The sequence below is a fragment of the Castor canadensis genome, chromosome 15 (assembly GCF_047511655.1).
Source record: "Castor canadensis chromosome 15, mCasCan1.hap1v2, whole genome shotgun sequence".
Classification (NCBI taxonomy): Eukaryota; Metazoa; Chordata; class Mammalia; order Rodentia; family Castoridae; genus Castor; species Castor canadensis.
Window position 1 is genome coordinate 56852210 of NC_133400.1, and position 16300 is coordinate 56868509.

The window sequence follows — 16300 nt, forward strand, 5'->3', positions numbered from 1 at the left end:
AAGTAGTATTGCTAGATCATATGTCAGATGTACGTTAGTTTTTTAAGAAGTCTACATATTGTTTTCTAAAGTGGTTGTATGAGCTTACATTCCCACCACCAATGTATGAGGGTTCCCTTTTCCCCGTGTCCTCACCAATATTTGTTATTGTTGATGTAGCTATTCTAACAGGGGGGAGGTGGAATCTTAGTGTGATTTTGATTTGCATATCCTTTATGGCCAGGGATGGTGAGCATTTTTTTATGTGTTTTTTGGCCGTTGGACTTCTTCCTAAAAAACAGTTCTGTTCACTTCTTTATTGATTCATTGATTTTAGGAAAGTTTAGTTTTTGAACTCCCTGTATATTCTGGTTATCAGTGCTTTGTCAGATGTATAGCTAGCAAATATTCTCTCCCACTCTGTGCATAGTCTCTTCAATTTAGACACCATTTCTTTTGATGTGCAGCAGAATTTTAATTCATGTAGTCTCATTTGACCATCCTTTCTCTTAGTTCCTGGGCCGATTGAGTTCTACTGAGGAAATCTTTGCCTATACCTATTGTTTCTAGAGAATTCCCTATTCTTTCCTTGTAATAACCACAAGGTTTCAGATTTGATATTAAGGTCCTTAATCAACATTGAGATGATAATAATACAGGGTGATAGGCATGGATCTAGTTTCAGTTTTCTGCAGGAAGATAACCACTTTTCGTAACAACTTTCATTGAAGAGGCTATCTTTTCTCTATTGGAATGTTTGGCACCTTTCTTGAAATTTAGTGAGCATAGCTGCTTGGATTTTTAACTGGGTCCCCTATTCTGTTCCACTGGTCTCCATGTGTTTTTTGATCTAGTACCATGTTGTTGTTATTGCTGTGGCTCTGTGGTATAGTTTGAAATCGGGTAATGTAATACCTCCAGTGTTGCTCTTTTTGCTCAGTATTGCCTTGGCTATTTGCACTCTTTTGTGCTTCAAGAAGAGTTTTAGGGTAGATTTTTCAATCTCTGTGATGAATGTCATTGGGATTTTTGTGGGAATTGTGTTGAGCATGTAGATTGCTATTGAAAGTAAAACTAAAAAAAAACTGTCACTTTGCAAATGATTAAGTCTCTTTAAGTCTTAATTAATCTATGGGTTGCATACCACGTTTCTCTCACTTTCTTATTTGTACCTACCTTGAATTTCATGCTTTGAAGAAATCAAGTAGTGTTTGTTCCCTCTACATTTTGATAATCGTACCTTCCTGTGTTGTTACGGTTTTTTTGGTGGGATTGGGGTTGAACTCAGAGTTTCCAATTGCAAAGCAGGTGGTGTACCATTTGAGTCACAACTCTAGTCCGTTTTTCTCTGGTTGTTTTGAAGATGGGGTCTTGGGAACTATTTACTGGAGCTGGCTTCAAATCATGATCTCCCAATCTGAAACTCCCAAGTAGCTAAGATTAAAGAAGTGAGCCACCTTTGTCCAGCTCAATAAAATAATTTTAGTTCATTCATTTTCTGCAAATCAGTGTTAGAGTAACTTTATCAGATTCAGGCTTGGAACACAAATTATTGTGTTTGTGCATTGTTATTTATTTATTTTTGGTCATACTGGGGAGTGAACTCAAGTGTTCAGACTGTCTACACAAGCACTCTGCCACTTAAGACACAGTCCCATCCCTTTTTACTTTAGCAAGTTTTTTTACAGAGTGTCACATGCCTTTTCCTCAGCAAGCCTCAGACCATGATCATTCTCCTTCACCCTCCTAACTAGCCTCTCAGCAAAGAGGAGGACCCACACTCACAAACTTCTGAACAATCATCAAAGAGCTGAGAACAACATCTAAGAAGAGGCTCAGTGCAGGACTCCTAAAAGAGAAGGGCATGTGAGGAGATTTAAATGGGTCACACTTAAGTTGGGGTGAGGGAGAGGGAGAGTTAGCTTAGTCAGTAGTAAATTTTTAAGATGGATTTTGCAGTGGGATCCCATGAACTCTGAGTCTAAATATTCAAGGCTGACATATCTTCTAAGTCTATTAAAATTATTTTCTCTTGCTTTTTTTGTTGTTTTCTTGGTGGCACTAAGGTTTGCACTCAGTGCTTCATCCTGCTATGTCAGGTGCTATTAATGTTTGATGTCACTATAACAGCCCGTGTTTTTTCCTCTTAAATAGTTAGGTAATGATTAAGATTAGTCTTAGTCTTTCTTCACACTTTCCCCATCCTATGTAAGGTGGTTATGAAGCACATACATCTAAAAATGGTTTTAGCTTTTATTCTCTTATCTCTTCTGCAGAGTAGAAAAAGTTAGATGCTTTTTGAGGAATTGGGTATCTGGATGCCTGTAGTGTTAAGTGTCTAGGTGGCAGAGAGGGTGTGCCCCAGTCTCTGTTCTCTGAGGCTGCCCTGGGGAGAAGAGCCAATTGCTGTTAGCTGAGGCCTGGGAAGGGAGGCCAAGGGCTGGACAGCCTATTCTGCTCCAGCTAGGAGCCACTTCAGCCTGTAAGTTAACATTGGCTCCACATAGCCCTGGCCACTGCCACCCCTGTGTGCAAGGAGATGCCCAACAAGTGGCAGGATTTTGTGGTTGCCTGGAACCTGAAGCTTCCAGCAAAACTGGGGGTGAGAGAGGGCAGCCAGGCAGTCATTGTAGCCCAGCATCCACCTGCTGTCACTGCCTGCCTGCACCCCTGGATGCCTGTGCACCTGTCCAGTGGTTCCACCACTCCCAGGGTCTTTGCACTGCTGCCTGAGTGGCTGAAGCCTAGGACAGTGAGAGTTGGGGGTAGCCTTGGTTGGTTGTGCACTGAAGAGATGTCCACAGGAAACTTTTCAGACTCATCTAGCAAGCCCTGATCAGCTTCCGGAAGACCATCAGCAAGATGAATGGCAGGGGTCACATGGGGTGATTGGGGGTCAGGGAGGAGGAGGAGAAAGGGTATAGGTGCTGGTCAATTTGGAGCTTTCTGGATAGGGGATGACGGAGACAGAGTTGAGGCAGGGAAGGATAAGTGAGGCTGTGGGCTGAGACTCCTTTGTGTGCCAAGCCCAGAACTGCTGGTTTCAAAGCTGTCAGCATAAGCTGGGATGTGTCAGAATAGAGGGGTGAGTGCAGGAGCTCTGCCTTGTGACATATGGCTCCCAAATGTCACTCCTGTTCCTAGGGTTCAGGCCAAGGAACTGCAGGGCAAGAGGGAAGCACCACTGGGGCCTAGCCTCCAGTATCTGGAGCCTGTGTGGGTTGAAGTGGGATGGTGATGTCCAAGTTACACATAGGGACTGGGAGACCAGGATGAAGCCTGTCCTGATGCAACTGGAATCCCAGGTCCCAGGGGCCTTGAAAATATAGTCCCAGCCTGCTCCAGGCCTCTGAACCAGAGGGTGGGGAAAAGGAAGTTTTGTATGGTTAGATGAGTTTAAGGTTCCCCCCAACAGAACACAACTGAGCAGAGCTGCATTAGTCCTCTCCCCACTCCATTTTTCCTGAGGCTTTGGCGAGCCTGTGCCATGGGAACATCTTCTTCCCAATCAATGGCACAGTACAAGGATGGAGAGTGACTTTGGCTCCAGAAGGAAGTGGCTAGAAGAGGCACACACTTCTCCCACAATTTCTGAGCCACTCAGGAGCTGAGAATTCTGGCATTGAAGAGGCTCCATGCAGGGCTCCATCAAACACTGAAACAGAGCTTGCTGTCAGTCACTGAATTAAAGCTTTTTATGTCAGGACCTTGCTTTTCTCTCTCTGGACTTCTGTATGGTGTCAGAACTTCAGAGCCCCAGTTTGATCTTGGGGGTTGAGTTGATGTACCTTTTTCCTTGGTGGAGTGATAGCTTAACTGAACTTCAGTCAAGTACATTCCTCTGCAATGTGTCAGAAATGAAAAGGCATTTGGTGAAATAATTTTATCTACTCTCTGTGTTTGACAACAGCCCACGCCAGAATTGATCTGGACTACCAGTGGATATGTTGTTTGTAAGAGAGAACTGTTTGGCACAAAGCATGTTGACTTTGGTATTTGCCATCTGTTGGCCAAAGTGCAATGATTTGTGTCCTGAGTGCTTCAGGAATGCAAGTGGGGAAGATGACTTGGTTTTCCTAACTCAGTGTATGCTGGGTGTTCATGGGGACATCCTCCGATTTGCTCTGAGATAAAGAATATTAACAAATTGTGTTTTTATTATATATTGGGAAAATGGCATACATGGATCTTTTATGGATACTCTGGGGTGATGATGCTTAGGAATAGTGAAAGAGAATTAGGCTCTTGTGTACTTTGTCAAGCTGACAAGGGAGAAAATCTGCTAGCTTTACCTTTTGTGTTTTTAAGGATCATTGATGAATAAATGTTTACATTCTGAATGTTGTACATGCAAAACCAGATTGTCTATATGCTCTTTAAACCAACATAATAAGTTCTAAAAGGAAAGAGAAAGCTGAAAATGCCTATTCTATAGCATGATTTGTGTCTGAGTAGAGAGAAAATGGTGGACATTTCTTTTCACTTTTCTAATTTTATCTGCTTAAAATAAGTTGTGTTTCATCACACACATAGTGGGCTTCAGTTTGTAACTAGAGATGCAATTGCTGGATTGGTGGCATCAATTTGTTACATAGAGACTGAATACTTCCTATGCTCAAGGTCGTGTTGAGGGTGCTGGACATTTAGGGATTCCACTGGCTGTTTGTGGAAGATGGACTTCAGTTTAGCATAAGAGACTCCATGGCCACCCCTCTGAGAGAGGCCTCCTGAGTTGCCAGGCTGTTGGGAAAAGATACCCATTAGAGGCCATGGTGATCCCCTGCCTTTGTTGTAAACAAATAGCAGTGGGTGTCTTCCAGTGACCTGTAGGTACAGAAAAAGGAGTGTGGGAATGGGTTACTAGGAGAGAAAGTCAAGTGAGGAAAGGGTGAGTGAGATTGAAATAGGTGCATAGAAAGGATGAGGATCCCACTTAAGGTGGGGTTAGGAAGAAGGAGAGTCAGCCATGATTCCAGGTTTCCAAAATTACTTAAATGCAGGGCTCTTAAATGTAGGTCAAGTAGTATAGAGCCTGCCTAGCAAATGTGAGGTCTTGAGTTCAAACCCCAGTGTTCCAAAAAAAAAAAAATTCAACTCAAAATTATTCAAATAACAACACAGCTTAGTAAGTGAATTTTAAAATGGGCTTTGTAGTGTACAAATTTCCAGCATAGGATTACATAAATTTTGACTCCAACTATTGCAAGGTCCCAAGTATCTTCTAGGAATATTTGTATTATTTTCTCTTGCTTATTGTTTTGGTGGTATTGGGATTTGAACTCAGGACCTCATGTTCTCTATGCAGGTGTTCTTATGGCTTGAGCCACACTGCCAGTCCACATTTTTTCCTCTTAAATACTTAGGCAATGTTTAAGATTAGTCTTTAGTCTTTCTACACACTTCCCCCATCCTACCTAAGGTGATTATGAAGCATACACATACAAAAACAGTATTAGACTTTATTCTCTATCTTTTCTGCAGAGTAGAACAAGCTAGATACTATGTGAGGAATTGGGTAGCTGGGTACTAGTGTTAGGTTGCCAGACAACATGGGAAGCAGTGTCCTAGTCTCCCTTCTTGGTGGCTGAGAAGGGCAGAAATGTTACAGCTGCTACTGGGGTTCGGGGGAGGGAGGCATATGGGCAGACAGTGTGTTCAGCTACAGCTAGGAGCCTGTGGAGTCTCTGAGTGAGCACTGGTGTCACACAGCCACAGACTGCAGTCAACACTAATGCATGCAAGGAGATGCCCAGCAGGTGGCAGGAGACTGTGGATACCTTGAACCAAGAGAAGCTGGGTGAAAGAGAGCCACCATGCAGGCCATGGTAGTTCAGAGGCCACCAGGTGCTGCTGCATGCATGTGCCTCTGGCCCCCCACTCACCTGTCCAGTGGTCCCTGTTCTCTCAGTATCCTGGTGCCTATCCAGGGTCTGCTGGTACCTTGGTCAGTGAGATGTGCAGGCGGCCCAGGCTGGTCATGTCCTGAGGAGATGGTCACAAGTAACTTTCCACTTTCATCCAGAAAACATTGGACCGCTACAGGAGGACCCTCACCAAACTGAGTGGGCTGGGCCACTTGGGGTGAGTGGGGACATGGAATCTGAGAATTCAGGAGGTAGGAGAAGGAGGAGAAAGCCCTGGGATCAATTTTGTGCTTCCTGGATAGGAGAAGGTGGAGACAGAAGTGAAGAAGGGAAGGGGAAACTGTGCCTGCAGAGGCCAGGCCTCCCTGACACCCCAGTCCTGGGCTGCTGTTTGCAAAGACCCCAGCAGGGGCTGGGCTGGGCTGAGTCAGGCCATTGGACTGAGTGCTCTGAGGCCTGCCTTGTGACACGTGGTTCCAGAAAGTCACCCCTGTACCTTGGGCTCCTGCAGCTGCTAGCAGAGGCTTTGGGAGGGAGGCCTGGGGCCTACATTGAGTAGTGTTCTAGAGAGGAATTGGCCATGGTGGCCCAGGGGCCCCCGGCACTGCTACCTGCTGGCACCCCATGGTCTCTAGTAAAACCATGAGAAGGTTTTACTCATGAGGAATCCTCAATAAGGATTCTCCGATAAGAAAGGAGAATCGGGTCCATAGTTTTGGCAGTGCTACCTAGGGGCATATAATCATAACCTCACATAGCAATGGTATGGCCCAGCACAAGGAACGAAAACAAAAACAAGGCCCAATCATAGCATAAGGCAGAGTAAAAATTTACTTAAACAAAGGAAAAATTTTAAAAGAAAAACAGGGAACATGTATCAATGTGTACTTATTTCATCTCAAGTACTGAGTTCAAGATAATCTAATAACTAATGGACAGCAGAGAATGTAAGACGATCATTCCCTCCACCGCCACAGAACTTGTTAAAGGAATAAATCTATGTCATGATCAGCACATAAGTTTTAAGACACAAGTTGTTGATACTCAGAAGTTTCAAGGAAAAAGAAGACAAAAGTATAAAGATTCATATACATGAATTATAAAGAAAGCTTGTTTAGAATAATTCATTTTCTATTGCTGTTTCACTGTATTTGGTAAAATTATGTTAGTGCTATTAAACCAAAGGAATGAATTTTTTAACAAATGTGACAAATTGACTTATTTTTTGTGTTTTTTTCCTTTTTTTATTGTTCTGTGGGGGTACATTGTGACATTTACAAAAGTTCTTACAATGTATCAAATATATCATACTTAAATTTACCCCCAACATCATGCTCCTTTATCCTCTGTCCTCCGTTCCTGGAATATTTTCTACAGGTCTCATTTTTCCATTTACACACATGTGTGCACAGTATTTGCATTGTATTCACCCTCCTCCACATTTTCCCCACATCTCACACATGCCACTCTTTCCAGACTCCAAACCCTCTGATTCCTATTCTCTGATTTTCATAAAGAAAAAAAAAAGTCACTTTTGATTGTTGAAGAGAGCTATATAGAGAATATACTTGTGACATTTCTATATATATTTGTATTATAACAGGAATTGTTCCATCTTAAGAAAGTGAATTCATTGTTAAAATGTAGCAGTATTAATTTTTAATGACACCTAAAATGAGAAAGCACCAAAAAAATACAGAAGAAACAAGTGAGGAATGTTTTTCAGTTCCAGAAACCTGCTTCTGTGAAAATTCAATAGTATGTACAAGACAGTAGTAGTTCCTAGAATAAAAGGCTCATAATTTGATGAAAGTGTTCCCAGTGAGAACATTCACTATTCTGGCAGATTCCAGATATTCAAATTTCTGACATCACAATGGAAAAATTTACTGGGAGTCTATAGAAATTTTTTTCCATTTTATATCTTTATTGACCATAGGTAATATTTCTGAAAGAGCTATACTTTCAGAATTTACCTCTTGAATACAAAGCACTTAGTTTAACAAAAATATCTTTATTATCTTAATCATAATAGAATTTTTTGTTTAATAAACATTTATAACTTATTTACCAAGCACAGTTTCTAAATATTACCCCATTTAATGTTTTATAGCCCTCTAAGATTGGTGCTGGTATTATCTCTATCTTTTTTTATTCGTGTATTCATATATATCATCATTCATGTCATATTCCCCATAACTTCATTATTAAAAGAAGTCTAGAGAACCTGTAACTCCACATTAAATGAAAAAAGATGACCTACATGTTCAATCATATTTAATATTGTAAGCAACCATAGTATTTACAAATCACTCAGGAAAACATTTGCGAAGCAGAAGCAATTATGCATTTTTTCTTAGTTTTGATATTTGTATGCTCTAAATATAGACAATGGACAAAAACATTTTACTATAACATAGGATAAATAAACACTAAAGACCATATATATCAACACCCAGAACAGCACTATTTAATTTTATGGTATTAATAAAATGAGATAAGGAAGTTTCAAATTTTATGCTTCGTTAAATGTAAAATAACCAGCACTATTTAGTGCCATTCATAACATGCTTCAATTTTTTCTTAATTAAAGTATGCTTTATTTCCAAAAGTGCCCATATGACTAAAGTACTTTAACTCAACAGAAATAATTTTCTTTCTTACACTTTCTTAATAACAACAAATTATTAAAGAACTCTAAAATAAATATACAAAAGAAATTAAGTAATTATAATACTGTAGTTTATTTAATAACATTAGAAGATCATCTACATGATTATCTTAACATCTATAAGACAGGGTTGAGTTAACAGAAGGCAAGTGCATTTACCTGTGCAAAACTTTCATCTTTAGAAGCTATCTATGTGTCAGATTATAATTAACTTCATGTCAGTAGTCCCTAGATTTGCATAAAGTACTCTCCAGTATCAATGTATGATTGATTCATAAGCAATCTGATTTCTCTTTACCATGATGCAACCAAAAGATAAAGGCATAGTAAAATGATAACTCCAAATACTCTTACAGATATGTCCCATTCCTGTTCTTTAAAAAAGTGATTGTATTTTTATGACATTAAACCAATTATAGGGCCAATTAGGATTCAAAGTCAGCTATAAAGGCTAAAACCCTTTATTTGCTTTAATATTTAGCAGTTAATTGTCTGAGAGAGCTTATTTCCACTTATTTTGAAATTTGTACTTTATTTAAAATATAGAGTAATATGTAGTTCAACCAAATACAATGTAAATCTGAACTGCACCTCACACTGCAGGGGAGCCATCTAAATCCTACCTTTCAGCATGCTACTGTAGCTACCATTAAGTGCAGTAAGTTGTAAGTAAGAGACAGAGCAATAGCTACTAACCTTAATCAGGAAGGTAAGCAATGGCAAGAGAAACTGTGGAGGCAAAAAGCAGTCTCTTGAATGTACAGAATGATGTAGTAGAAATGGAGGCAGGCTTTTATCCTAAGATGGTTATATTTACCAAGAGCTAAAGAATGGGTATGCAGCACCTAATATATGCCTCTCTGTTTTGCAATGAAATGAACATGTTAAAAATATTAAGTGGATAAAATATTAAGGCTCATCATTAATAAACAGGAGCTGCTGTCAACATCTTTATCACATTTTCTCAGTGGCTTCTTGAACAGCATTAAAGTGAAGAAAAGTTCCTAGCTGAGCTCAAGGAACACAAAAATCTTCAATGGCTAGTTCTCTTCGAACATTCTTCTCTAGTATCCTTTATGATATCTCCAGAACAACATGCTCTACAAAGTGCAAGAGCTGAACTCCTTTAAAAAAACCCTGATGTTATTCAAAAGATGTAAAAGCCCACTTTCAATGGGGGAAAAGATGTAGGTTACAAATTTCTCAACTAATAATCAAGGCAGCTCCACACATGGATTTTAATGTACAATATAAGTTATAAAATACTTTATTTTAGTTAAAAATAAAAAATTGGTGCTTTACACTTGATAACCACCACACTAACTGATTCCCAACCTTTCAGCCCACAACCAAGTATTCTATAAACAGAGGAAATTTTGCTTGCAAGAGAATTCATAGGCATTAGGAGTAAATTCACCATGCTGGACAGATCAAAAAGATAACCTGGAAAACCTATTGAAGTGAAATAGAATAACCAGATACAGACTGAAACACATAAAGGACCAAAATAAAATAAGGGCGGTATCCCAAATTAGTTAAGTAGTGAGGAATTATTCCATGAAGAGTATTGACCTTAAGGAATATTACTTCAATAAAAGTAAAACCCAACACAGTGTATGTCTACAAAATGTAACCAATCCCTAATTATCTTATTACATGTGACCCCCATTATGAAAATTCAGCTGAAGAGGCATTTGCTAGAGCAAAAATTCTCTCCAGATATTTATGAAGGTGATCTTTTGAAAATCTTTAACTTGTCAAAATAATATATATAGACTTTATGTTTACTGTTTCTTATCTTAAAACATGTTCACTGAAACTCAAAAATCTAGAAGATCCAAGTTCACTCTATCAGAAATACTTAACATTTAATGTGAGGGTAGAGAAATTATTTTAAAAGTGTTTGATCTTGTTTTTATTGGTGCCATATACTAGCTCAAAGGTATTTGAACTACACTCCAGCTTGATATGTTTTAATTTTTATCAAGATTTTAAATAGCTTTAAAATACCTGTTTAATTACATCTTTACTGAATGAAATCATCTTTTAAGTTTGATCTCCGTTTTTAGTAGAATGACTTATTTTGTGTGCCTAAAGTCCTCTTTACAGGAAAAAGCAATTACGTCTTTTGAATGACAGATATATTCCTGATAAAAATGTTCATATCCACAAAGAGAAAAGAATCCTTTAATATTGAACAAATCTACACCAACAGGAATCTGAAATCTACCAAGATAGCCCTTAATATGTTTAGTCACTTAAACCATCAGAACAAATTCCTGTGAAGACTGACCCTCCAGGGTTGTACTAAGATTATAAGAAAGGCGAAAAAAACAAAAATGTATTTTGTAACAGTGAAGGCTATTACAATACAAAACCTAGTGATTTGACTTATTTTAATCAGTATCAGATATGCCTAAGCATATATGAGAATACAGCCTATAAAAATAATCTCCCAGTAGAACTATTCTTATTTATTTCATAAGACCCCCAAACATTTTTAGATTTAATTTAATTGGTACACTTTCAATTCAAACATCATTTATGAACTTTAGGGATGCATGGTAAGTGTCTCCATTAGAAATGGAGATCAAGTCTTAAAGTACTATCTGCAGTCTGTTTCCATCAGAGATTTAGCACTGTCAAAGTCAAAGACAATAAGATTTTGTTCACCTATTGTCAAAATTGTCAGAAGTTCAAGAAAGGTGGATGGGCATAACCAGTGCATGATGTATGCATGTGTGGAAATAGCACAGTGAATCCCATTAATGTGTACAAAGTAATGTATTTTAAATTATAGTAAAAAACTGGGGTTAACAACAAAAAGTTTGCAGCAAGAATATGACTGTAGGAGAAATCAAGTCCACTCACTGCTACATAAGGTTGTATAAGGATGTGAGGATGATCTGGCTGCAATCTATGTTATGACATTGGTCACCAGGGTTGACTTAGCTTATGTGGATAACAAGGTAGGTGTACCTTCTGCCCTCACTGCTCCATTTGCACTGCTACTAGAAGTTGTGAGCTCAAAGAAGACAACCTTCCCAGGCAGACGAGACAGGTTCTTTGGTCAAGGGTGTAGGAGACATTGCACTTCATGCAAGAAGGGACAAATCAACTGTCAAGATCATAAAAACACTGCAGAGTTGAGTCTTGTCAGTGGTCTTCTAATAACTTCCATTGATGTTTGCTTGTTACCATTTAAGCTCAGAAAATTTACACAATTACAATTATGTACGTCCACATATCCGATTGACAAAAATAGATCAAAGACTAGTTGATTAGTTCAGAGAAGGGCCAGCACAGTGATTTAATATAGTAATATAAACACAGTGCTTCCTAAATGCCAATTCACATACTGCTCTTTGTTCACAGAATCAGAAAAACAAGCAGCTATGTGCCTGGCAATCAGTTTGCTATGGAAGAAAACTGTGAAAATTATAAATTTGATCAAGTCAAATCATCACAATATACTTCTTTCTAGAAACTAGTGGAAGAAAAGAACACCAAGTTCAGACCTGGAAACTACAGTGAAACAAGTAAATCATCAAGGGGGAAAAATGATCAAGTGAGGCTGAGGCTTTTTTTGTAATGAAAATGGTAACAGTATTTTCACAACATGGATAGTACAAATGAGGGTTATTTTTCTTTGTGACAAATCTCATTGACCTATCCAGTATCTTCAATAATTTGAATTTATCTCTTAAGAATAAAAGCATCATAGTTCTGATTTGGAAAAAAAGTCAATAAGAATTTTATTTCTGAACTAGACTAATCTTTGGTGCAAATAACTTGAATGTGTTGGCTAAATATTTTTAAAACATCTGAACAGAAATTCTTATAAAGAATTTATATTACCAAAAATAATTGTTTTCCTTCACCTAAAACACTACAGGAAGTCCTTTGAAATTCTTAAAATGATTGAAAGCTAAATGTACAGAATAAAAGAACAAATGTATATATTATTGGGAACACTCTTATAAGAGAGATCAAAACATTAACATTTTTAAATCCAATTACTTTTCTTATATAGGTCCTGCCTTTACATATCCACATAAACTAGTAAGCACTTAAAACCTTCCATAGGAAGGCCAACTATGCTGGGTCATGCCTGTAATCCCAGCTCTGTGGGAAGCATAGAAGGATTACAGGTCAAGACCAATCCCAAGCAAAAAGTGTGAAAAAGAACTGAAACAAAAAAGAGATGGAAGCATGGCTCATGCAGGTAGAGGATCTGCCTTATAAACACAATGCCCTGAGTTCAAACTCTCAGTACCACTAAAAACTAAAACTGATAACCATTCCTAGGCTCTCAGATACTCAGTGGGAAAGATGGCTAGAAAAGCATTCCTAGTAGTTTTACCTCTGTTTCCCTAAGTACTATTTAAATAACTTTTTGCCATCTTGTTCTTCTTTCAAGCTTCCTGTTCTGCACTGTCCAATGGCAATCTCCAACCTTTAAAATTTCAGCCTATAAAGGCAAAAATTTCTGAAATAAATATGGGCTTAAATGACCAAGAGCTGGCACTATGTCTGTGCTCATAGAAAGCAAGCTAAATGGAGTCTCGATCACTTCCCTTCAGCTTAGGCTTGTTTCCAACTATTCTACTGAACCTCCATGGCTGCTTTAATAGTCACTTCTAACACTGCCCTAACCTGTATGTACATAGGAAGAACAGCAGTGAGTTGGAAAAAGAGATGGTGGTGAGAGGACTGCTTCCCTGGGCCATACCTCCACATCAGTCAACAACTTTTGGTTCCCTAGCACACGAGGGACTCTTATCCACCCTCTGTTAATTGAGGTGCAGGTAGGTGACTCAACCATCCTATATGCCAAAGAGATGATAAAGACTCTATAGAGATCATCCCAGGGCATGAAATTATTTTAGTATTTTTCAACAAAAACTTTGAAGTTTGCCAGTTCCTACAATTAAAAAAACAAACAAAAAGCAGCAACTAGTTCAGGACTCCTTTCTTTTTTTTTCTTTAAAAATTTTTAAGTGAGACCGTTTTTACTCTTTTTGTAGTTTTCAGGCAAATTTTGCTCTCAATTACAGTTCTTTTTTTTTAAATTCATTTATTCACATGTGCATACATTGGGTCATTTCTCCCCACTGCCCCCTCCCCCACCCTCTCCCTCCTTTCCCCCTCAGTTCCAGGCAGGTCCTATTCTGCCCTTATCACTAATTTTGTTGAAGAAAAGAGACAAGCATAATAAGAAAGACAAAGCATTTTTGCTAGTTGAATTAAGGACACCTACACAGAGAGATTCCTAACATTGCTTTCGTGTACATGTGTTACGACCCATGTTGATTCATCTCTAACTGATTTTTACCCTGGTTACTGATCCCCTTCTCATGTTAACCTCTGTTGCTTTAAGGTTTCTGTATTAGTTCCTCTGGAGTGGGGACATCCAATGCTTTCATGTTTTGGGTTTTCTACCTATTTCTATATCTCCCGTATGTATTCTCCCCTTGTCATGTGGTCCCATTCCAACCACATTGCTGCATTTGCCCTAGATCTAAAGTCAGGACTCCTTTCAACCCCCTCTTTTAATACACATTTCTAGTTAGCTCCCATCACCCTGTGTCCTTAATTCCAGTATTAGCTTTATGGAACTTGTCACAATACCCAATATTTTCATCTTTCTAAAATACTTACTCCTAGTTAACACAGTGCTGTTCCTCTTCAAACATTCCCTTACCCTGATAATTCCATCCTTACCCTCCGCATTTTGGGGTATTTGACCTTACCGGCCAGTAATGGATGCTCATGACTCTTACCATTTCTGTGGTGATAGGCATTTAACAGAGGAATGGTGAGTCCACAAATGTTTGATGCAGAATGTAGAGTCTTCTTCAACTCTGCCTTGAACTTGAAAAGGGAAAGTAGAAATGTTGAGTAGAAATTTTTTTTTAATTTTATGAAGTAATCCCTCAAACTTTGAACAAGCTTGTATTTTAGCAGATTGATGAATTATATTCTTTTTATATCTGTGCCCTTCATCATTATTATCATTTAATATTTGGTACATTTGTAATTCAATTCTGAATAATTATGCAAAGAGAAATTCAGATAAAAGAGAATTTTGGTTTCTAACACCATGTGCTAAATTCTCTGAGGTTCAGAGATTTACTAACAGCAGGCATGAGACTTAGAAAACCTGTTCTCAGTAAGTCCTGCTGCAAAGTTGGCCCTAGCCTGGCATCTTAGAAGTTAGCCTTTAGGAAATTTCCTACCATTCACCTATGATGCAAAGTGTTTATATACTGTTTATAAAAAATGTTTCAAGCTGAATATCTGCTTGTCTTGTAAGAGTCTGGAATTTTGGTACATGTCATGCAAAGGGCACCTAGTAATCAGTCTTCAGTAAAACTCTGGGTACCAAGTTTCTGCTGGTTTTTCCTGGTAGACATTTTTTTTTGTAGCACTGGGGCTCGAATACAAGGCCTTCAACTTGAGCCACTTCACCAGCCCTATTTTTTGTGAAGAGTTTTTCAAGATACGATCTAGAAGAACTGTTTGCCTGGGCTAGCTTCAAACAACCATCCTCCTGATCTCTGCCTCCTGAGGAGCTGACTACAGGCTTGAGCCCCTGGTGTCTGGTCCTGGTAGATATTTTACTCATGTTGTCACAATTCATTGCCAGAGGAATTAGGAATGCCCCACGTGACTCGAAATGGAGAAGACTCATGTAAGCATGGACCTGGATTCCTGCAGATTTCCCTCCAAGAGTCTGCTGTAATCAATCATGCCATCAGTATAAGTATGTGCTGAGTCTTGTACATCCTGCTACCAAATTACCAAGCATGGGTACCATCATCGGGACTCCCTCACTATGGGGACCGTAAATTTCTTACCACCTTTAGAAATTTGGTAATCCTTCTGATCATTTCATCTCTGCCATTAATTACTACTTTGTCTTACTTGATGGAATAGGCAAAGCATACCATACAACAGATTCTCCTGTTGGTAGAAATTTTAGTACCATTCTTTCAATTTTATCACATGCTATTTTGCCACTAAGTTTTCCTTTTGGTTTATGTGACAATAGTGAATGGAGCAGTCACTTTTTATGAGATTTCAGGAACACTTGCCAATTTGTCACTAGTGGCTAACAGGTGCTGTACTGGGTTTGTTTTGTTATAAGCCTAGCTTCCAAATTATACTTGAAAATTTTAGTTTTTCCCAGTAAATAAAATGTCAAGAGACAGAGAAAAACCCACACTATTTAGTTAACAAAAAATTAAGCTATTCAATTAAATTCATAGACTCTACCTGTTTTATTCTGATACTTTAGCAATTATCTCAGGGTACATTAAGAAACTTACAGAAGGTCCAATTGCACTTTTCACTCATTTGAGTTAAATTACTTAAAATAATGAAAATTGCACCAAGTTATTTAAATCCAAGAAAGATAATCATAATAGTAAAGGATCCATTGTTTCTAAGTTAAAGTATGTCATTTACACATATCATTATTCCCATATTACACATGATTAAACTGGGCTCAGAGTAGTTAGTCACAAAACAACTCATAAAGGTAGTGAGTGTTAATGGAATTTTACTCAGCTACTAAAAGGAGTGAAATCTTGTCATTTGCACGTAAATGGATGGAACTGGAGAACATCATCTTAAGCGAAGTTAGCCAGGATCAGAAGGCCAAAAATTGTATGTTCTCCCTCATATGCGGACTTTAGACCTAAAACAAATGCAGGAATATTATTGGACGTGGGTCACATGCTAAGGGTAGAACGCATACATGAGGAATCGGAAAAGGTGGGAA

At 38.4% G+C, this 16300-nt stretch overlaps 1 protein-coding gene across 1 annotated transcript in view; it reads left to right on the forward strand.

Annotated features, from left to right (window-relative positions):
* Window positions 1–2518: 2518 nt before the first annotated feature.
* LOC109679405 (ankyrin repeat domain-containing protein 26-like) overlaps window positions 2519–16300 on the forward strand; it is a 73709-nt gene continuing 59927 nt past the window's right edge. The window contains 1 exon segment of the mRNA XM_074055407.1: window positions 2519–2731. Within this exon segment, the coding sequence (XP_073911508.1) occupies window positions 2519–2731 (213 nt within the window).